We start from the raw sequence: 23,950 nt of genomic DNA on the forward strand, positions 1-23,950 counted from the left end.
TTTTCTTATATATGTGTATGAAAAATTTAAATTAAGCAGCACTGTTACATGAGATGATATTTCCGTGTTATTACATATATGATCTCTGAAATATGGTTGTAACACAATATGCATAACAAATTGCATTACATAATTTTGCTCTCCTTGTTATTATATCCCATATATGTACTTAGCAATTATTTAAAAATATATCACTAGTAAACTATATTTAGTAACTATTCTATGCAAAATTTTAGTATCAATTGATACAGTTATTAATAACTGTTTTATGTCTTAATGATAAGTATGTTATCGATATGTCACATTGTTAATGTTGCGATTAACAGTTAATGTTTCTATAAATAAGGAATTTTAACATATATAAGAAGAAAACGTTTGAATACGTTTTGAGATTTGAATTATGATCGTTAACCGGTCGGTAAAATGTTCCATTACATCACGTGTAGCTGGAATGCATAGATTGTTTCAATCAATTGGCACTTGGTGACTCTGGAACTTTCGTAATGGGAGAATTATGTTGCCAGACCATTTGTAAGTCGAGCCCCGACAAACGATTATGAACTATAATCTGTTTACAAAGGCGGATTTTATCTACCTCTTATTGTTATATGCGAGCCATTTCACTTCCATTCTGACATATATATATGCATATATATATATATATATATATATATATATATATATATATATGCATTATTATTTATATTCTACACGTTTCAAAATTTGTATTCAACTGTGCATCGAGTAGCTTAGTTTCGAATAGTTTCTTTTTATTCATTAATATGGTATGTCAGGAGACCACTCCGGCAAAGAGGTCCTCTTTGACTCCGGATTGATATTTGAAACATAACACCGAAAACAATGTATTGATATCAATACGTGCATTAACATTGTAAAATCAAGCCCGTTAAACTTCGATAACACAAATTTATTCGTTTAATATCGCCTGCAGATATAATTGTTCAACGAAATAGAAACATTTATATAAAATATATCGGATGAAAAGAAACAAATGAAATAATGATGTGCTTGAATTATTTCGTTATTGTTGAACTTTCTTATTTGAATTCATTACGATCAGGCGAAATTATTGCATTTTGTTATTTGTATTGTTTAATATTAGATGAAATTTCAGACAATGTTGATTGGAATTCATTTGACAATTTAGTCCATTATTCGTGAAGGGTGATAGTTGAACTTTGTCCAATACATACTTAAACTAAATTGGAGTAGAATTGGTTGTGGGAACGAGTATCATGCACGTACCAACATAATAATAGTCATCAAAAAGTACTTTTAAGTTTTTTGACTTGTTACCTATGAAAGCTTAATGTATACTATATTCGTAACATTATCGATCAAAATAATGTGCTACTGTGAATATCTAAAATAAGAAGAAAAGTTTATCAAAGATTGAATTTTAGTCAAAGTAGATTTTCATTTTTGCTATGTATACAGCAAGCTAATAATTCATGCGATTTTTATACGTAAGTAATACAGCAACATTGTGGGAAGAATATGTGTGACAGTAGTGCAAGAACCACTGATCAGGCCCACATTAAAAGCGCTATCTGGCGGTTCCAGAGTTAGAAAATATGAGCGGAAATTCAAGTTATTTTCATTTACGTATTGATATCCACTGTAAAAACTCAAGTTTTAACTATTTTCATTTTATCGCCTGAGTATTTGCAATGTCTTACTTTTTCAAGTAAAAGGAATATGCAATCGCAGGAACTACTACCATGTATTAATTTAATCAATAGCGCATTAAACAAAATATGATCTCATGAACCAAACATCAAATTCATATGTAGTCAACAATGTTTAATTCAATTATGCAATTATTCATGATTCAATTATAGGTGATAATCCAGTCCAAAGCTTCCAATTGGTCACACAATAGTACTATTGGTACCATGGAGTGCTCGATTATTTGTCTGGTATTTTTATTAGAAAGAGTTTGTAACATCGTAACCTCTAATTTGTAGGAATCACTAGTCTGTTACGCTTTTTCAAAGTTGCGTACAAAATGTCAAAGTATTCAGAAAGAATACAGGAAATATTAAAAACTGCAAGTGGTAAGAAAGTTCTAGACAAAAAAGTACGTATTCTACTCTAATTAATCACTCGAAATCCATTACATATAATATATTACATATTATTTTTTAATACATCTTATTAAACGTTGAAATTCATTGAATTACCATTAAGTAGTAAAATTTAATAATTCATATTTGCTTGACAATATCATCTAACAATCCATTTTTAAAAACGTAGTGTTTACCGAATATCATTACAGTATATTGTATTTGTTTTGTTTTAGAAATGTGTGGTTGATTTGTTAGAGTTATATGAAAATCAAGAAGCATTAAACGAGATATGTATTAATTCAGAGAAAAATGTACAAGGTGTTGTAAACTGGTCATATATAATCCATATAGTTCATAAAATTGTATTAAATGTAAGTAACAATTTTTATGTTAGGATTCATTGAACATAAAGGTATCATAATTGGTATCATTTCATTCAGCAATGACATTGTTTGTATTGAAGGAAACAGATAGACATGCTTCTAAGGATTCGCATGGCAGAGCAATAATTATTGAAAGACAAAACACATGTCTGCTTATGAGGAAAACAGTTCATTGTGCAAACTCTTATAAAGTACCACTTTTAAAGTGCTCGGATATAATACCATTAATTTTACAAATACTGGGAACAAGTATATATGAATATTACCATGAAACTTACATGCACATATTGGTAACTTATATACTTCCACTTAGAACATATCAGGTGAAGATATTACCTGAACAGTGGCAAGAGTTATTGAAGATATGTATTACATTATACAAGAATGTATCTTCAATTGTAAATAAACGTACTACTTTAGAAGCATTACAAATGATTGCACATTATGGTTGTTTACACTCAGATCTTCTACCAAACCTAAAGGAAACATTGCCATTTTTAGGTGTAGTATTCCTAGAATTTTTTTGTTTTATCTAATTTGATATTTTATGCTTCATTATGAATTAAAAGGCATTATATTTTGTTTGATTTTAGAAACTGTATTTCTTGATGTAAAAATAAATCAAGAAATCTTGGCACAATCGGCTTATAAGCTTGCACATACAGTATGTCGACAAATTGCAATTGAATGTAGATATAATCTTTGCCAATTTAGCGAGAATGTCTTACCAAATATAATCAGTCTAAAAAGTTCTGTAGAAAAGTATAAACTTTTATTGCTTTTTAATAAAATCCACCATCCCAAAGGAATATGTAAAGTCGATGATGGTGCTTATGCTAGTAACTGGGAAAAGTGGTGTGCAATACTTAAAAGTATGTATTTAATGATATTAAAAGATTTAAAGGCAGACATACTTCCAAAAAGTTTGACTTATCTTGCAAGTGAAGGTAATTTTTATATTTTTCCCTAAAATAACTTGTCACAGTTTACTTTAATTATTAAATATAAAAATTTTAAATTATTTTAGTTTTCAAACAAATATTAGAAAACACAAACATTGTTTTTGAAAGAAAATCACTTGACGAATCTGACTGTATTCAAGTAGCAAAAAGAAGAAAAATTGCCAATAAAATGGATGGACTAATTGACATGATTAGTGATAATAACACTGAAGAAGCTTGGCCAATAATACAGATATTAACAGTATTACTTAAAAGATATCCTGAATGTTTGAAATCTCATGATCTTGCAGAATTCTTAAAAATTTTAGTAAATCTCCTTACACAGTCCTGTAAAGAAGAAATTATCATGGATAATTTATATCATTTATGTGCCATTCTATTAACAAATGAAAAAATATTATCTACCACGTGTATAGAGAACTCAAACATATATTGGGATAAAATATGGGATATTTTATTGAGGTAAAATGTTTATAATCTATCTTATGACAGAATACAAAATTTCGTTAGGCGAATGAAATAAATAATAAAAATAATAATTTACAATTCTAGGTCTCTTAATGTAAATCAAAACGTGATATCAACTCATAAACTTACACAGCTCTTTATCATAAATAATAAAATAACAAATCCAAATGTGCTCTTGAGACTTTATCTTACAAATGTTATCAAATGGTCAGTTATGAGTCTTCGCACATTAATAATACTTTGCAAATATCTATCATTACCATCTGATATAACAATGTTTAACATAAATACATGTTCTCCAACAATGAATTCAGATTCTGTGAGATTATGTCTATTAAAATGGGCATTGAATATACCCTGGCATAAACTGGCCACAGAGATAGTAATTGATGAATTGTGTTTGTTATTGATTAGTATTACATCAAAAACGAAGTACGAAAAACAGATCAAATTTAAGGAAAATAGTAAGAACAGTTCATGTGATTGTTTAAGTAATGAAGAATGTTTAGAACTATCTTACGAGGAAATTGAAAATTCCTACTTATTATTAGAATACAAAACAAATTTGTTCATTGACAAAGAAAAAGACGATATGCAGTGTGATATAAAATTCAATGAAAGGTTATTGTATATGCAAGATATTGTAACTTCTTTGCAAGTACAGTTATGTGATATGTTAGACGAAGGTAGCGGTAATGATGACATATACATAAGAATAATAAAAATTGCTATAGTAGCAAAAGTAATATCAGTGATGAAACAGTTGAATATGATAAACAATGACGAGATATTTCTTCAACGTACAATGAAAACACATCTAGACTCTGTTTATACTTTTTTGGCAAATATAGATCCATCAAAAAGTAAATATACGTATCTGTGTAATGTCACAAAAGCACTTAATATGTTGTATGAAACATTATACGATACCGAAGTATCAAAGGTGATTATTTTATCTTCAACACCAGAGATGTTAACAAAAACATTTAGTTTAATGAATATTGAAGATAATGAAATTGCTGATTATGAGACAACTAAGGATTATTATGAAGATTATAGCTCTTTCCAAACTAAACGTAGAACTTCAGATAAAAATATACAGGAAGAACGGTGTAATTTCTGCGACAAAGGCACCATTAGAATACAAACATCAAAAGCTTTAGCATTATTTTGTTGCATGAATGTAGGAGAAGAAAAATGCGAGATTCAAAGAAAACTCATGGACAATTTGCTAAAAATAGATATGTATGATTTGTCTTATACAGTTAATTTTAAAATGGCTGTTATAGTTTTAGAATCACTATTAAATTACGGCAAACAAAATTTGTCAAAATATCACGGAGAAACACCATTGAAAGACATATTAGCGTTATATCAGGAATGTCGGGAAGATGAAACTGCTGTTCGTTATATATTCAATATTTTACCATACTTTCTCAGGTATGCTGTGGATTATAATTTTGATTTAGACGATTTAATAAACGTTATTTCGCAACAAAATCAATATAAAAAGAAATATGGTTTTCGCGTTCATATAGAATTTACCAAATGCCTTTTAAGAATTATTCATAACAGTCCCACGCTTCTTTATTATATAGTACCTAACGAGGTCGATCAAATAATGCCAATAATGGACAGCATTTTATCATCACTTACCAATTCTTTGTTTATCGTGCAGTTAGAAGCAATCAAATCTATACGAGAAATATACCTTTCGAAACATATTAATTTCAAATGGAAAGAGTTATTGTTTACGCAAATAGAAAACTCAATAAATAAATTAGTACTTACTAGTCAGAGCATGAGTGTTGACGAAAGGGAAACTAAAATAGCAGGTGCACTACTGGGATTAGTAGCAATAGTATTTAGTAATGGAACGTTTCAATGCCGTGCTTTATTGACGATGTTACATTTTATTATGGACAAAAAAATTGACATTCAGACAATACCAAGGGCATTAGGTACTATAACAAATCAAATAAGTTACATAAGTCTCATTGAAGATAATTTAAGTTATATATTAACGTGTTGGTACAAATCAAAATATTCATCAGAGACATTTCCATGGCAGTTAGTGCAATGTAAATCGAAAGAGCAATTTTATGAGACACATATTAATATGCTTGCATTTATTAAATTTCAAAGTTTCAAGCTTTCTAATGTTACGTCGCTTTGTAATTATGTTACATTATCATTCCAACAAATCATTGAAAATATTTTTCCACAAGTATTACCTTGGCTTTTATACTGCATTAACAAACATGATGACAGTACTAAAAAGAAATTAGCAAGTAAACTATTTCATAAGCTAATTTCAAATCAAGACGAATTTTTGGAAGTTAAAAAGTTTTCTAGTTTATTCAATGACAAATTTGAAGAAACATTAATTTGTCTTCTTGAAAGATTGCACGACGAAAATTACCTTAAAGAAATGTTAAATGTACAAATTTCATTTGCAATGTCGAATCCGCCACATTTTAAACATGAAACAGTTACGATGTGCTTAAAATATATGGAAGAAAACTTTTTTACCAAAGAAATGTCTGTACAATACGTTTTGGCACATAGTTGTCCAAATGTATTGCAAAAAATATTGTTACATTTAAATAGCAATATTTATAGGCAAGAATTTGTAGAGCATAAAGTAAAAGCTTTTCATCAGTACATGTTCTTCTGCACACTAATTGTTCAAGAACTGCAACAAGATTATTTCAATACACTTTCAATGTATATAATAAAGGATATTAGTTATAGTTTACTTCATATAATTAAGGGCCATAATGGTATTCTTCTTGAAATAGCAAGCAAATATTTTTATAAATTCGTGAAACAGGTATTGCCTATAAGGCACGGGGAAATCAAAGAAATTTTGAGCTTCACTGTTATGACTCTAATTCCCATTGCACAGGCAGAAAAGGGGTCAGTAACTTTGGAAATACTCAACTTTTTATTAATTGAACAAAAAGATATATTAAGTGATGCAATAGAAAAGTTAAATTCATTTCCAAATGTTCCTATTTTTCATGAAATCCGAAATGTGCATAATGCATTGAAATATAAATCTGAGAAAACATATACTTTAGAGGAAGAAGTGCAACATTTTCTGAACTCTTTGATTGACAAAAATATAAATTATAGTATAGAAGACATTTTACATTTACGACAACAATTATCCACGAGAAAAGAGGAATTCCAAGTATTGTATAATAGACTTGAAACATTGCGTGGTTTTGCTGAAGATTGTGCCTCGAGTATGTTGCATCAATTAATATATAAACTTATCAAATTAACAGCATCCTCTGACATAAATGTTTCGATTGAAGCATCAAAATGTTTAGGTGAGATAGGTCCGAATGATTTAACATCAATGATATTATATTTAGCGAAAAGCCATGTAAATGAAAGTTCTGATTTAATAGAAATACTAACATATAAAATAATAATTAAAATGATAGAATTATTATTTCAAAGTGATGTAGAACTAAGAAAAGTTAGCGCTGATGTACTTTATGCTTTATTGTCATCTTCTTGGGGACAAAAATTGTTAAGTACAAGGTACAAAGAACGCTATTCTAAATTAACGTTACCTTTAAGTTATATTAAACCTTTTATAACTCATAAAAGTTCGAAAACAACAAAAATTACTTTAAATAATGCAAAACTGAGTAATCTTTTAAATCCTCAAAATAGTATTTGGACTATTGAAACTAATGGCTCGTATGCTAATTGGATTTCAGAAATAACATGCCAAATTCTACAATGTTTTACAGAATTCTATTCTGAAAACTTGTTCTCAGTTTGTGCAATAAGCACTGATGTTTGTGAGATAATTTTACCGAGAATTATTTTCTTGATAATTCATATAGATAAAAAATTCACACCTGCTATATGTTCTTGTATAAATCAATTTTTTGACTACAATTTCAACTTTACAACACAAAATGTAGTTTCCAGTGCAATATGTAAAACAGCAAATTGCGACCGCCAAATTGTCCATTGTATGTTAAATATTGTAAATTATATAAGAATACAAGTTGCTGATAGTGGTTGTTTACAGTTGAATTACATGTATATTGCAAAAGCGGCACAATATTGTGCAGCTTTCTTTACTGCAATATTGTACGCAGAAATGTCTTGTGAAAATATTTTGAATGATTATAATAATTTCACTAATATTTCAAAAATCGATTATATCTATGAATTGGTACCTGAACAAGGAAAAATGATACAAAGTATACTGAGAGACACATATGCAAAAATAGGTGATTACGATGCCATTCGTGGCACCGGATCTTCACATTTACAAGACCATTCGACTCGCATACAACATTATGTTCACACTCACGAATGGAATAAAGTAATACTGGCACAAGATGTTGAGCTTTCTTTTGGAAATATGTCAGTGATCAAAGGTAAATGAATATAATCTAAACAGATGAAACCATTTAATTTTCAACTTCTTCAATGTATATGAAATCTCATGCAAACTGAACTAAGTCATAGTTTCAAGGTGATAGAAGAGATATACAAAAATTTTATTATACAACATTAAATAGTTTTGAATAATATATCATATGATGCATGTTTTTGTTCCATTTTAAAACTGTGGCTTAACTTATCTGCATAGAAATATTTAATAATGAAATATAAATTACAGAAATAGCTAATGGGTTGCATCAATCTGGTTTTCAATATTTACTTGGCAATATGATATATGCTATGTCCAAAAATAATGAAAAAATAGATGAAGATATCCAATACGAATGTTCGTGGAGACTCAGCAATTGGAATTTCTCTGAAATAAACCAGGCTTTATATACACAAAGTGATTGTAAATTAAAATCACAAATAGTTGAATCTGATTATCATTTTTATCATTATCAAGCATTGAAGTACTTTCATGAAGGTAACGAAATAGGTATTCAAAATGCCATTGGAAATGCTCGTATCAGTATCGTCAAAGCCCTTAAGAATATTAGTTTAGGTAAGTTCAGACGAACTGTTTAGTACATAAATGGTAACAATTTAATTTATCTAACACAGAAAGTTAATTTTCAGAAAGCAGCAAAACTGTATACGAAAAATTAATGCAGTTACAATTGATACGTGAAATTGAAGAGTTAAGTTCAGCAAAACCAGACGAACATGAAAAAGTATTGCAAAAATGGCAGCAACAAGACATATCAAATTTTAATGAATTGCAATATATTGAACCCATATTAACTCAAAGAACAATTATGTATCAGATTAATAATGCTTTAGTTCATAGTGTGCAGATGAAGGATGCACTTTTCAATACATACTTAAATATATCAAAAATAGCGGCGGATAAAGAAAATTTACATATTGCTACACGTTCGCTAGGTAAAACATAGAGATATAATAATATTTTATAAATAATTATTGCAACATGTTACATGAATATGTTATCATTAATTTTTTTTTATATAAAGCTGTACTAGCGAAACAAACAAACTTGCCCCCAAAAGTTCAAGATCAATTGCTTTATCAAGAATCTCTGTTAGCACGTCTTAGAAATGATTTAGAAATTGGGCGTTTTCTTTTACGTAATTTAATGCACAAGGATAATTTAGATACGAATCTACGAGCTCAGGTGTTGAGGGTTTATGGTGACTGGATGGCCGAAACAAAATCGGAGAATCCTCAGGTATATGCAGTATGTGTACGAGTTCTTGCATTTTAATAACTATTTACATTTTTCAGACTATAATAAGAAAATACTACTTGAAATCTATAGATACAAGCACTTCTATCAATGAACAAACTGCTGATAGCATTAAGAATTTACATGATACACAAGTAGCTTTAGCTAGATTCGCTGATGTTCAATATGAACAGATATGTGCCTATATGAAATCTCCACAATTTGAAAGTCTTAAAGAATGCATTACGTCTACTGAAGATGTCAGTGTGTCGTCGATGACTAAGGACAAAGATGTTAGAAGAGCCTTTATTATAAATCACAGACAGAATATAAATGACGCTGCAGAACTAAAACATATACAGAAAGAAAGAGATAATTATTTAACTTTAGCATTACAGTGAGTTATCAAATATTAATAGAATTTCTGTACAATTTTACAAGTTCAGTATAAAGAGTGGCTCAATCAAAATTACCATTTAGGATAATTTCTAAGTATATAAAAATGAAGAGAGGTAAAGAAAAGGCTGCCATTTTTGTACTTCGAGTAATTTTGATTGGAACACTGCATAATACTATAAACTCAATTAATGCACAGAAAAATTAAGTTAAAATTAAATAAAAAAAAATAAATTGTTTTTTTTGCAGATACTATTTACTAGTCTTACAACAAAGTGAAGATTATAATTTACTAATATTTAGAATAGTAGCTCTCTGGTTAGACAACAGAAAGCAAAAAGAAGTTAATGATCTCTTAAATGAAAATCTTAAGAAAATACCGTCTTTTAAATTTATTCCACTTATTCCACAATTGGCAGCACATATAAATAATGTTTCAGATGCATTTTCTGAAAAGATATACTCAATTATGGAACATTGTGCACTAGAACACCCTCACCATACGTTACCTGTATTATTAGCATTAAAAAATTTATATGGTGATTATGAATATAGTCCAACTCAGGCGAATAATACAGTAGAACCAAGAGTGCTGGGCGCTCGAAAGTTGTTGCAGGAATTGACAACAACAAATATTAGCCCAATTCTGCACGAAATGGAAAAGTTATCACACTCGTTAGTTATGTTAGCTAATCTTGCGACTTCTTCGAGTAAACGTAAGATATTTTTTCATATAGTATACATTTAGTGATGTAATAGTATATATATAAATATGAAAACTTGAAAATGTTAAACTTAATAGACGTAGATAAATTATTAAATCATTTTTATTTACAGCTGGTTCAATGGTTAATATTCCGAAAAATCAAGAAATCTTGAAAGTTAAAAATTTTAATAATGTACTTGTACCAACGCTGACAATAAATGTAAAATCATCCAGAAATTATAATAACATAATTGGAATATCTAAGTATTCAGGAACATATGAGACTGTTGGTGGTTTAAATACACCAAAAAAGATAGTCTGCATTGGTACGGATGGAATTTCAAGATATCAATTAGTAAAGGTACAGAGTAATAATAACTTCTGACGTTCATTTATGTCGATTAATAAATACTCAATACTCTAGCTGAGTTAAATCTCAATTATAAATTATAAATACATGTTTTTAAAGGGAAAAGATGATTTACGACAAGATGCTGTAATGCAACAAGTTTTTAGTGTAATGAATATACTGTTAAAAGCTTACAAAGAAACTAAACGGAGAAAGTTAATGATTAGAACATATAAGGTATTAAGTAATAAAAAATATTTCACAAGATTTATAAATCTATATCAAATGATTTCAAGTATTTAGGTAATATGAATGATACTCTTCTCTGTACGTTCTGTACTAATTTTTAGGTTGTTCCATTGACCCAAAGATCAGGAATATTAGAATGGTGTGATAATACAGTTCCCATTATATTTATACTGATAGGTTCAAATTCTGATTCTGGATTTCATAAGAAATATTACCCAAAAGATTATACAGCAAGAGCCTGCAGAGATAAATTATCAGTAAGAACATATTTAAATAAAAATATGTTTACAATGAGACGAATTAATTATTGACATTAATAGCTGTAAGAAAATGTAATGAATCCTTTCTAAAATTAAATGATTGAAAAATTGTAACATACAAAAATTGCTTTGAGTCTAGTAGCTTTATCAAATTTATTCTAAATACAATTCAATAGAATTTAATCAAAATTTAGTTTGTAGAATTTTGATGTATTTTTATCTTTAGGGAGTGGAAAAAGCATCAACTGACGCCAAATTGAAAACATTTACGGACTGTTGTGCGCATATGCATCCAGTATTGCATCATTTTTTTATGGAAAAATATCCATCTCCCGAAACGTGGTTCGAAAGAAGATTAGCATATACTCGCAGGTAAATGCAGTGTAGTGTAAAACTTTCTCACATCAAATTTGTATCGTTGTATGTATCATATGTTCACAGCATAGCAACAACATCTATAGCAGGATATATTTTGGGCTTAGGAGATAGACATTTAAACAATATTTTACTTGACCAAACAACTGCTGAAGTAATTCATATTGATTTTGGTAAAAATATATATTTTGAGAAATATAATAACATAAATATCTAATTATGATATTTGTAATATAACTGTCGTATCATTAAATGTAATTAGGTATAGCATTCGAGCAAGGCAAGGTATTACCAATTCCTGAAACTATACCATTTCGGCTTACGCAAAACATTGAGGCTGCAATGGGTGTATCTGGAATAGAAGGGACAATGAGACTGTGCTGTGAAAAGACTTTAACTGTTTTGCGTGACCAAAGACAAATAATCATAACTCTACTGCAAGTCTTATTGTATGACCCACTGTTCACATGGACTATAACACCTGCTAAAGCACGTAACATTCAAAGTGGGAGTTCATCAAAACAAGTTGAAATTAATCAAAGTAAATATTACGTTTCTATTCAGATGACTAGTATTAGTTGTTTTACGAGTAGCAAAGATGCTCACTCTCCTATAAATAGACTGCAGATTTTATGCATTTATGACAAAAATTAATTAAATGAATTTAAGCATATTATTATATTATTTTTAACTTATTAACATCGAAAGAAGAAATACATTTTCGTTTAACTTCCGGTACCCACAATTGATTTCGAAAGTTTTTATTTTGCATAAAGATCCTCAGTCTACTTACAAATGTGTGAACCTAATCCATATTTATCACGAAAACAAACATTATCTATAGGTTCTACTGGAACTAACAAAACAGCAGGAAGAGCTCTGTTAAGAATAGAACAAAAACTCCAAGGTACTGAAGAAGGTTTAGCGTCAAGCATTTCTGGCCAAGTTGAAAGACTTATACAACAAGCACGTGATCCTGTTAATCTTTCTCGTATATACTGCGGGTGGCAACCATATTTATAATTTAAAAAAAAGCCAAATTTTGTATACTAAAATCGAAGAAATCGAAAAAAGGTCAGTGCTACAGGAATGTTTAGAATGTGAAAAAAATTATAACGAATAATTATAAAATTATTACGTACTTTATTTTATTATTTCATAAAATTTAAGATTACTTACGATAAAATCTTATTTTAGTAATAGGTAAACGCAATTAAGATAAATGTAAAATATGCTTTCAGGATGTTCTTATTTTTTCAAAATATACACAAAGTATTTTATACATATTCAATTTTAGCTAAAGAAGTATGTAGAAGACAACACATTATTTATATCAAACGTGCCTTTTGATGGCACACTCGTTAAAATACGACGCATTTCTTGAGGGGATATTTTATGTTGAGGCTGTACATTTCTACAATCAAAATATATGTAAATTAGTATGTAAGTTTTAATTACGTTAACTGTGTTAAATATTTTATACTATTTTTAACCAATAAAAGAATGCGTTTTAAACTAGTTCTGTGATTAATGATCGCAAAACATATTTCTGTTTAAGTCCCATTGCTTTATCAATTTTCTATATAAATATGCATTTGCATAAACATCCGCAGTCTAGTGATCATTATAGAATGCTTATGGTTTATATATCACAAACATCTCACAATTTCTTGTATCATGAAAGAAGTGTATGAATAGACCTATTTTTAATAATTCTATTTTTTTTTAAATTAAGTATTTATAAATGTTACTTACACATATGTTTGTTTATAACGATCTACAAAAAATTTTGCTAGATCCTCAAGAATAGGTTCAGTATGAAGGGCAACAAACTGTTCTCTACATATCTACAAGGAGTATTGATTTTATATTATAAAATATTATAGAATGTATACACCTACTAGGGATGTGCAGGCCATACAATGTCCCCCGGTCCCTGGTAGGGAGCATAGCTCCCCCCGGGACAGGTCGACGCCCCCCGAGTTAACTCTCGGTGTGATAGTCCTACATAACCCTGGATTCCCCGTCGGGGTATGTGTAATGCATTTTCTCACAGAAAGAAAAAGGCCATACAATATGTCGTCGCGTACCCGACTGTTCGGGTCGGGCCGGAGGAAATCGGGTGAGTGTCTGACATATACGTTACAGGGACTTAAAACCGGTATGATTTTGATACCGGCATTGCACTAATAAGACTGAAATATATGAATACCGAAACCAAAATAAATACCGGTATTTTTCGAGCGAACTCGGAGTCCCCACGACTTTTGCAACCCTCACCCGACACAGTCGGGCTACACGAGTGCATGCACGTATCGAACAACCGCCAGAGTTCGTAATTTCGGGTATCCGCACATTCCTAGTATAGTACATATATTAACGCCTTAGTTATACTTATTTCCTATTACTCACTTTATTCATAATATCTACAGTAGATGCATGAGTCCAGAAGCAGTCATGCACAGAGACAAATGTAATACCCGCTTCTTTACAATGTATGCTAGTAAGCATCATGTGAGTAGAATCTAGAGAGTGTATAAAATTGGGTGCGAATGCATTTTTTTGTTTCATCGAATCAGGTTTTCTGAAAATAATAGAATTCGTTGTAACTTTAAAAGTGATTATTCTGATTAAAAGGGTTGAAACAAACAAGACGGGCAAGACGCCGAAGGCGTATGGCCGCTAGATTCAAGAACAGGGTATAGAAATTCTGTCGGCCGAAATCCTATAACCTGTTCTTGAATCTAGCGGCCATACGCCTAGGACGTCTTGCCTGGCCTTGTTTGTTTCTACTGTAATACAACATCTATGTATGTTCATACTAACTCATTTGATTTTTTGTTTTCTGATTTTTTCAATTGTTTAACATATGGTTGTATAATCGGCAAACCTAGAGGAGTAACCCATTCCACCTCTTCACAACAAACGGTGGAAATGATTCGAGCACATGATGTAAACCAATCCTGAATTTCTCTTGCGCTTTTAAACATTGTCCTTAAAGTCGAAAATGTTTTTTCCGTTAAATATGAACCAGCAGACCAAACGTGTTCTTCAGGGAACTCTGCCATATCTAGATACAATATGGACAGTGGATATGACAAGAATTACTTGGCTGTAAAAGTGAAATTAAGTATGTACCTTTCAATTGCTTCGTTATTTGTAATTTTGCACCATATTTTGTCACACCGTACACTGTTGTCATCACAGTTTGCTTTATAACTTTTCTTTTTACAAATCCGTCTAATATTATGGCAATTTTTACTCCATTTTTGACATCAATTTGTCGGTTCTGCTCAATCTAAATGAAGGAAACAAATAATATATACACACATATATATGTATTATCGGTAAAACATGTGAATAGATATTTGTAATGAACATAACATACTAAATTTGCAACTGTGGTATATACATCCTTTGGAGTGTCGAATGGATACAAATTGACACTTTCTGCACCAATTTGATCTCTACCAAGTGCTGCATAATGTTGAAGCCCGTTACAACTTCCGTCTTGATGTATCGGAAACCTACTTTCATATTCTTGTATGTTTGGTGCTTTCAGTGCTCTCGCTATTTCCATACAACCTGCTAGTGTTTGCCATGGTTCCTCTGACTGTTTCCACCACATTTTACCCTGCGTGATACAAACACCACTTCAATTATAGATTATTAATAAAAACGATTGTCGTAAAATCAGTGGCACTAACTAAAAATTTATTCGTTCTGAGATAAACTAAATTATAGTATAAGATGTCTTCATTGTCAAGTAACTAATAATAATTATTAATAACTTCGATCGTTTATACGAATGACATAAGTAAAACTTGTATGAAACACACGAAATTCACGCAGCAGTGAACGTGTTAATACAATTGGATAAACTTATAAATGTGTATGTATTTTGCAATGCAAGTGAAACTTACTGTTAACGGCTTAGCAGCACTGTCCAATATATTATCTAAATTTTTATTTGCGAATTCAAGTCGTTCCTTAACAGAAGACCCTTTCTTTTTACTTGTCAAATTAACAACGTGCAATTTCAGCCAATCCATTCCGTTCGGACCCAATGGTTTAGACTTCGCAAATAGCAGTAAAGAACGACTCAAGTCAGATGCCAGATGATTCAAATGAGGAGGTATTGGATACACTCGTCCTCTAAAATCCAGATTATGTGGCAGCCAAAATACTTTATTTCTAAACTTTAAAATAATAAAAAAAACTTTTTTTATCTTCATTTTTTTTATGCGAAACCACATTAAGTGTGTATTTGAAACAATGAAGAAAAACATACACGATTGGCAAGAGACAGCCTATAAAGTGCATCACACCACAAAGAATAAACTTCATACTTTTTCTGCTTAAACTTTGCCATTTCTATTGTCATTTTTCGCTTTTCTTGAGCGCTGGCATTCTCCTGTAAACGACTTGGAGGAATCAACATTGAAACTGATTGAGGAACACTTAATTCCACGGAACCTCCTTGTTGAAATATCTATGGCAGTCGGGGGTTGTTTATAAACATTGCGTTCAGCATCTGTTTTTAATAACAATTACAAAAATATTAAAAACGCGGTCACCTCTATTACGATGTCAAGTATGGGAGAATTAATTGTCCATGGTATAGAACTTAGTTGATTCAAAGAATCAAATACTGGATACAATTGCTGTACTGGTGTATTTTGTAGCTTTTGCCATAAACTGTCCTAGAGAATATAACGATATTACATTGTTCATGCGTTAATTATACGAAGTTCGAATAATGTTGTAGAAAAAATAAATTTTAGATATTATTTGGAAATAATAACTTACTGCGCCATTTATAACTCTAACAAAATCTGTTGATGTTAATAGATACCCTCCTGTATGCACTGATGTCCATGGTCGCGGTGGAGCGTTAGAAGGTATAAAAATTGAATTAAATGACAGTGTATTTGACTGTGCTTCTTTGTACATCTTTGATACAACAGGATGAGGTTTAATCTATAACCAATAGATTAAACTGTGATACACAAAATATATTTCATAAAATATTTATATACCGACATTCGAAATATACAGACCTGTTCAATCAAATAAGTCTCCTTATGTCTAAACAATGTATAAAATGCGGGAATAGAACTTTTAACTTCATGTCCTTTGAAGAGGTCGGGTTTAAGTATCAAATCATTTAAAATGATATTATACAAAAATTTGCCTACATTTGCAATCACATCTTTAGGCCAAGAATAACACATAGTGTTTAAAGAACTACCAATATTCTCCTCTTGTCGTTCAAAATATTGCCATACCGTACGATTGTTCATATTAGCGAACCGTTCTACACTTTCAGGATGTAAGTACCATTTTAGATACTTTTGATAAATTTTAACTATCTTATCGATTACACCATTTTTTTCTTTGCTTTGAATCTGCAAATAATTACAATATACACGTTGTCACTTTGTGAACTCAACGAAAGTCATTTACATATATCCATAATAGGTAAATTTAACATTACGTTAATAAGTTGTACAAAAATATATCCACCTACCTCGTATTTTTTATAAATATTCATTCCTATGTCGATATGTAACAAGTTAAGAGCCATACTAAATGTTTCTGAACCGTTGGCTACTTTTCGAACTTCTCGTATTATAGCATTTAAATAGTGTTCCTTGTCTAATACTTCCAAAAATGGAGATAGCACCATCAAACTATTAAAAGAATGACGCTCTTGTTCTTTTAAACATTTTAAATTTCTTTCAAACGCTACTGACGCTACCTCTTTCCAATAATTTTCTAATTCATCAACTTTTTCCCTCTAATTAAAGAAAAGAAAAATGAACGATCATTATTATGTCAAATTTATGATATATAGAAAATAGAGGTGTGCAAGAACCCGAAAATAGTCGAAAACAAGTCGAATAGGTGAAACAAGTCGGGTTCTTGAAAATTTCAGGATTCTCAAATATGTCGGGTTTCACGAGAATATTTGCAAATCTTGATATATTCGAGGACCCTAATATGCTCGGGGATCTCTAACATTTTCGGGAATAATCCTGATGTATTCAAGAATCTTAAAATTTTCGAGGACCCATCCCAATAAAAAATAACCTAATCATGCTTTGTGACAATAAAATAAATTTAAATATAAAATGAATTTCAATTAATGTTCAATAAAACATAACGATAACAGCAAGGATCTTACATATTCAGAAATAATATTCATATTTCTTTGAGGCTTGTTTATACTTTCTATTGGCACTTCAATGTCTTCCTCGCATTGAAGTTGCACTTTTAGATTACTTTTTAATTCGTCCATTGTTAGTATGTCTTCTGCTGGACTGCAATAATTATCCCACATGTGAACTTTGTTTAAAAGATTGCACATGTATCCTAAATCCACTGTAGAATGTGGAGGATCGAAGTTTGGTCTGTGTAGTCTAATTACTTTCAATACATTTTCACGCTGATTATGTTTAAAATGCGTTTTATTGAACATCTCGTTCAACGTAATTCCATTAATGTTCATTTCACTTATCAATTTTTGTAATAAATCTGAATATAAAGAACGCTTATATTAATTTTCCTGTTTTATATATAAAATTACTTCTACTGAATTGAAATTACCTAATTGATTTTTTTTGGTGTTACTCCGTTCCATAGCATCGAACACATACACGTATGTCTGTGCTGTTGGTTGTACAGAATCATTTTTTATCATTTCATATAAGTCTAATACTTTTACAAGATCTTTTCTAAAAGCATATGCTTCTAGAACAATATTATAAAGTTCAATACATTCACTACTATCTTTTAAGTTAGTCTGCATAACTTTTCTATACCTCATTAACGTTTTGTTTGCTCTGTTTACCATTTTACAACTTAAATACACTTGCATATGTGCTAACAAATTTTCAATATATTTTTTGGAAGCATACTTATTATTAATTTTATGTTTACAGACCTCTGACTCTTTCTTACTCTTCCTATAATAACAAAAATTATATAATTTAAGAATATTATAAATAAGAAATATTTTTTAACTATTAGATTAAGAAAAATTAAAAGAATAAGAATAACAACACATAAATGAACATACAATAAAATTCAAATGTCCCAAGGCTCATATTTTTAAATTATTATAAAATAACAATCTAATTATATATATATCATGAATACTGATTATAATGAATACAATTGTTTTATTTCAAAATGAAAAACATACGTACTCCTTTGATGAAAACACTCTTGCATTTTCTTTATTTGTAAATTTTATATTTTCTGATTTTTCAGATGTATTTTTATCGTTATATAAATCCTTGTAATGATCAGTGGCTTCAGATAAAATACTTATATTGCTTCCCTGTTGTAATTTTATTAATACATTTTTATTTATATAGTAAGACATATAGAAATCAAATTTTAATACTTACAGTAGTTACATTATCTTCATTGTTAGGGGGAGTAGAGTTTTCTTCCGATATATTTGAACCTGAAACTTTGGTCAAAGCAAGATTTGCAATTTCAGGAGATTTTTGTAAGATATCACCATGATTAACCAACATTGTTATATTGGATGCTTTAATTTTTTGTATTGATGTCTTTTTATTACTTGATTTTCCAGGTGTTACTGTAATAAACATATTCCATATTAAAATTATTGTCCAAGATTAAATATTATTCACTCATGAAAAAGTTATTCACATAAAATCATACCTTCAAGTAGCTCTGCATATAGTTTCTTTTGTCTAACTCTTTTCTTTATCGAAGAACGACCTAATAAATTTGCTGTTGTGGCATTAGTCCGAATTTGGTGATGCATTACTATAAATTAAATTTATAAAAATAATTAATTAAAATAGTAAGAACTTCTTTATTAATCGTGTGATACAATGATACACTGCATTTTCTTAAAATAGATTTTGTCATAAAAATTGAAAGCAATATTAAAGAATATATAATATTTAAAATAGTAAATAATTTATTATAATAAATAAAATGTATTGAATTTGGAGAACGATGCAAAGAAACATGCAATGATGGTAACATGCAATGATTGTAAACCACATGAACGACAACTATTTAATATTTCGTAAACACATGCAATTCAAAAAGTATTAATAAATTTAACATACATTTTGATACTTTCCCATGATAAAAATTACAGAAGGAGCACAATCGTATTGAATGCAGCATTATTATTTTTGGAGGAATAAAAAGAATACAATTCGAAGAGATTCGTGTTGTAACCTGCAGTAAAAGAAGATTGTACATATTTGTACAATAAACAAAATTAATGACAAACTATTAACAGATTCATCATCTAATCAAGTTTTAGGTATACGAAACAAGTAACCTAAAACACAAGACAAAAAGCCGCATTTTGCTCCATGAACACAAGTCATGAAATATTATATTGTATAGATATGCATGGTATAGTCAGAGAGAAAATGTTCTCTCTGGTTATCTATATTGGCTATGGTTGACTTACGTATTTACAGACAGTGTTGCTGCTTATTGCACTATGTCACCAGAGATTTCCTCTCTGACAGAGAGGAAATGAGAGTGCCCACGCTCGGGATTTTAGTGTTCCCGGTTTAGTGCTGTCCCCTAGTCTAATTTTTAGCCTGGACCAGAACCTGTATCAACTTTTTAGCTTGGACCAGAACCTGCATCATCTTTTTAGCTTGGACCAGAACCTGCATCATCTTTTTAGCCTGTATTAGAACCTGCATCATCTTTTAGGCTGGATCAGAGTCTACATAGAAGAGCCTCTTTTAACATAGAAGTAGCATCCACTCTGACATTATTTGGAATCCGCTGCATGCAGGTAAGATGATGTAGGTTCTGGTTCAGGCTAAAAAGATGATGCAGGTTTTGATCCGGGCTAAAAATTAGACTAAGGGGCAGCACTATACCGGTGACACTAAAATCCCGGGCGTTTGCACTCTCATTTCCTCTCTGATGTCACGTCGGCATGTCAGTGTGCTGCACTGAGCATTCATTGTAATTTTTTGTTTATGAGTTGGTATATTAATAACTACTAAAATTGAATTGAGGTAACAATTGATGAAAACTAAATGTAACTTGAAAATTGTTAACTAAAATGTAATGTCGTTTATGTAATTGTTCCATAGAGCATTAATATGCCTTTACATCATTGAGAGTTAGGATTTGAAATAGTGAATTAATAAACATTATTCATTTTATTATGCACATTTTCATTGAATTAATATATTTAATATAATTATTAACAATATATACACATGTGTATGCGAATACATATTCATTAATTTCTGTAGTTCTTGATGGGAATTTAGAAAGAGTAAGCGAGTTAGTCCATTCTTTCGGTCTATCTTATTCAGAAGGATGGTCAGAAGGATACGTTTTACTCAGTGAAGCTCTTGAAAAGGGACATACAGAGATTATTAAACTACTTTTAATAAATGGTTCCAAAGTTAACAATAAAAGCAAAAAGCCTTCTGATACTTCACTTCACTTGGCCATTGAGAATGGTGACATAGAAATTGTTAAAATGCTTCTAGATAGAGGTGCTGATATTGATGCTAAAAATAAGAGTGGTAGGACTCCCCTTTATAATGCAACTAAAAAGAAGAATTACTTTCAAAACATAGAGCTGATGTTAATGAAAGAGACAATGACAGTAAAAGTCCACTTTGTGTTGCAGCTCATAATTCTAGAAATTACTTAAAACGCTGAAAAAGTTGTGGAAATCTTGCTAAAATATGGTACAAAAAATATGATTTGAGAGATAAAGAAGATGAAACACCTCTTCATATTGCGGCTTGGAAAGGGCATGAAAAAGTTGTGGAAATGTTGCTAAAATATGGTGCAAAATATGATTTGAGAGATAAAGAAGATGAAACACCTCTTCATGTTGCGGCTTGAAAAGGGCATGAAAAAGTTGTGGAAATGTTGCTAAAATATGGTGCAAAATATGATTCGAGAGCTAAAGGAGATATAACACCTCTTCGGTCATACGCCACTTAAATATTCTATGCTTGGTTCTGACTCGTTTTATGATACATATGGTTATCGATTTAATGATCCTGATTCTGATTTCTTTAATGATCGTGTCATTTGTCCTTATGAAGAAGTTGCTGAGATCTTTAAGGAGTACATAGTTAAACTAAAAACTGCAGTCTTATACGTAAGTGAAAGAAATTTAATGTTGACTAATAGTGACAAAGAGTTTCGCAATTTTTGGAGCGAATGTGAAGCAGAAATCGAAATTATGAGGGGCGACAAGATTGATAATAGCAATACTTCTTTTCATGATATCCTGACAAAGAGTATAATTCAATTAGCAATATATGCAAGGAATGAAAATATAGTACAGCCCTAATACCTATATTAGCGATGTGGAACATGCTTTAGTTGTGAAAGGTAGACAGGTAGAATAGCTACTTCTATGCCAATTAGTACTACTTTTGCTCTTTCTTTTTCCTGGCCGATTTGGATGGCTTTTTTACCCATGAGCTGTATTGTTGTAACATTGTACAGTAAAATTTTCTATTATCCAATCTGGTGCTTCTCTGCCCCTTTCCCACTTAGCAAATCTCATCTGTAGCGGCCAGCTGCATATAATAAAGTTGACACGTGCAATGCAGATGCTGGAGAGGTTTTAAGATTCCGGCGGCAATTGAAGCTATTTTTGAGGAAACTGTCAGGTAGAGTCATTAAGACGCCTCCTAGGGTTGCAATTAGATTTTATTAGCGACAGCCTCAATAGCCCTCGCAAAGAGTCCTAAAAAACCCCGAATTTCAAACGGCCCAGGTCGATGATACGGGAACCCCGCGAAGGCAAAGGGCCCGTTACCTGACGATGCACTGCGATGCACACAGCATGTTGAGGGTGTGCGGCCGATTCGGGCATCTCGGGCGAAGGCACCGCGTCGTCCGTTTCGTGGTGCCTTCGGATAGAGCAGGTACGGGAGGGGGCCGCGTACCCAGTCCCCCCCAGGGTGGTATGCTAAGGCGGGGGCACACCGGATTGACATGCGCGCGCGGAACACGGGTGCCCCCAGGAGCCTAGGGACGGACGGGGAGGAGTTAGTGGGTATACTGGGCATTGCACTCACCTGCCGAGGAGTCCCACATAACCCCCCCCCCGGGTGGGATATCTGTAACGTGATTACCTCCTCGGAAAAAAAACAAAAAAAGGGTGTGCGGCCGATGGAAATTCCGTTACAGTGCGATTCACAAGAGTAGGGGTGCAAAGACACCTCCACCTATCATCGACTAAAATGTATGTGCGATAGACATTGTATAAAAGAGGAGACAGACTTTAGTCAGGAAGGGCAATCTCCCATGTTATAATGTGTGGACCTTAGCATCAACTAAAAGCTATATATATACCTATACGATTCTACACACATACATATACGCATATACACAACACATACATCTACTGTACAGTACGATTACTATAAATTTAGAAGTAAACTTATACTTAAAGGTTATAATATGTTTTGCAACAATACATTATTTTTACAATATTTTATTTCAAAACATAATTATACATGTAACAGATAATTAAATATAATATCAAACTAATACAAATGATAATATCTTCATCCACTTATTTTGTACACTTTTTACACTTGCTGCTGCACTGCTCTGCACCTCACTATCCTAAAATAAAATTTAAAAAATTTTATAATTAATGCACACAGCAAAATTCGAAAAATAAGCTCAGAAATAAGTTGACTGACTGTCGCTCAATTTTGAAAAATTATTTCTAAAATTGATGTGACACTGAGCGATGTTTTTTTCAATATTTTCTGAGCTTATTAATCGAATTTTCAATACAATTCAATTTTTTTATTATTAAAACAATATGAAGAAGGTTTTGAAGGTTATAATATCACAGTCCGCAACGAGTCACACGATCATTCATGCCATGCAGCAGTGGTTTTGGCAGGAATAGTAGCGTCCAATAGCAGCAAAGATTGGAACATCAGTCACGTCCAATCACGTTTAATCACGTGATGTGCTGTAAATGTGGGGCCATCTATGTTAATTCCTTCGCAAGTGAACTAAGC

The 23,950-nt window shown here is 31.0% G+C and overlaps 2 protein-coding genes across 5 annotated transcripts; one reads left to right on the top strand and one right to left on the bottom strand.

Moving 5' to 3' along the window:
- Positions 1-1,197: 1,197 nt before the first annotated feature.
- Tefu (Serine/threonine-protein kinase tefu) lies at positions 1,198-13,333 on the top strand. Of its 3 annotated transcripts, none has more exons than XM_076805384.1 (19): positions 1,198-2,101; positions 2,324-2,461; positions 2,554-2,974; positions 3,067-3,420; positions 3,501-3,897; positions 3,988-8,315; positions 8,561-8,887; positions 8,962-9,267; positions 9,357-9,571; positions 9,628-9,965; positions 10,214-10,680; positions 10,802-11,031; positions 11,140-11,256; positions 11,370-11,525; positions 11,755-11,900; positions 11,970-12,076; positions 12,166-12,444; positions 12,748-12,977; positions 13,201-13,333. In XM_076805384.1, exons 1-18 carry the CDS (start codon positions 2,030-2,032, stop codon positions 12,924-12,926), a joined length of 8,577 nt encoding a protein of 2,858 aa, XP_076661499.1. In that variant the 5' UTR covers positions 1,198-2,029; the 3' UTR covers positions 12,927-12,977; positions 13,201-13,333. The 3 variants fall into 3 exon arrangements, with proteins under 3 accessions (XP_076661499.1, XP_076661498.1, XP_076661502.1); XM_076805383.1 differs by having other exon boundaries at positions 13,145-13,281; XM_076805387.1 differs by lacking the exons at positions 11,970-12,076; positions 12,166-12,444; positions 12,748-12,977; positions 13,201-13,333 and having other exon boundaries at positions 11,370-11,590; positions 11,755-11,885.
- Mtrnapol (mitochondrial RNA polymerase) lies at positions 13,134-20,310 on the bottom strand. 2 transcript variants are annotated; one of them, XM_076805388.1, is made up of 18 exons: positions 20,021-20,309; positions 19,602-19,709; positions 19,319-19,515; positions 19,115-19,248; positions 18,513-18,871; positions 18,091-18,440; positions 17,434-17,703; positions 16,964-17,311; positions 16,713-16,883; positions 16,481-16,606; positions 16,195-16,395; positions 15,827-16,102; positions 15,292-15,537; positions 15,042-15,201; positions 14,730-14,973; positions 14,316-14,487; positions 13,659-13,750; positions 13,134-13,317 (listed from the first exon to the last, which is right to left on the bottom strand). In XM_076805388.1, the coding sequence occupies exons 1-18, from the start codon at positions 20,157-20,159 to the stop codon at positions 13,197-13,199; spliced, it is 3,714 nt and encodes a 1,237-aa protein (XP_076661503.1). In that variant the 5' UTR covers positions 20,160-20,309; the 3' UTR covers positions 13,134-13,196. The 2 variants fall into 2 exon arrangements, 1 of the variants encoding a protein (XP_076661503.1); XR_013084527.1 differs by lacking the exons at positions 13,134-13,317; positions 13,659-13,750 and having other exon boundaries at positions 14,360-14,487; positions 14,730-14,897; positions 20,021-20,310.
- Positions 20,311-23,950: the final 3,640 nt, after the last annotated feature.

This window comes from Halictus rubicundus, chromosome 2 (assembly GCF_050948215.1).
Source record: "Halictus rubicundus isolate RS-2024b chromosome 2, iyHalRubi1_principal, whole genome shotgun sequence".
In the NCBI taxonomy this organism is placed as follows: Eukaryota; Metazoa; Arthropoda; class Insecta; order Hymenoptera; family Halictidae; genus Halictus; species Halictus rubicundus.

What these genes read in the sequence shown, in the direction of transcription:
- Tefu (XM_076805384.1), top strand. Translation starts at nt 2,030, where the DNA reads ATGTCAAAGTATTCAGAAAGAATACAGGAAATATTAAAAACTGCAAGT. An exon ending in TATTGCTACACGTTCGCTAG is followed by an intron (nt 9,268 to 9,356) that starts GTAAAACATAGA and finishes TTTTATATAAAG; the next exon opens with CTGTACTAGCGAAACAAACA. An exon ending in CCTGCAGAGATAAATTATCA is followed by an intron (nt 11,526 to 11,754) that starts GTAAGAACATAT and finishes TTTTATCTTTAG; the next exon opens with GGAGTGGAAAAAGCATCAAC.
- Mtrnapol (XM_076805388.1), bottom strand. Translation starts at nt 20,159, where the DNA reads ATGTACAATCTTCTTTTACTGCAGGTTACAACACGAATCTCTTCGAAT. An exon ending in TTAGAGTTATAAATGGCGCA is followed by an intron (nt 16,607 to 16,712) that starts GTAAGTTATTAT and finishes TATATTCTCTAG; the next exon opens with GACAGTTTATGGCAAAAGCT. An exon ending in AATAACGAAGCAATTGAAAG is followed by an intron (nt 14,974 to 15,041) that starts GTACATACTTAA and finishes TATTGTATCTAG; the next exon opens with ATATGGCAGAGTTCCCTGAA.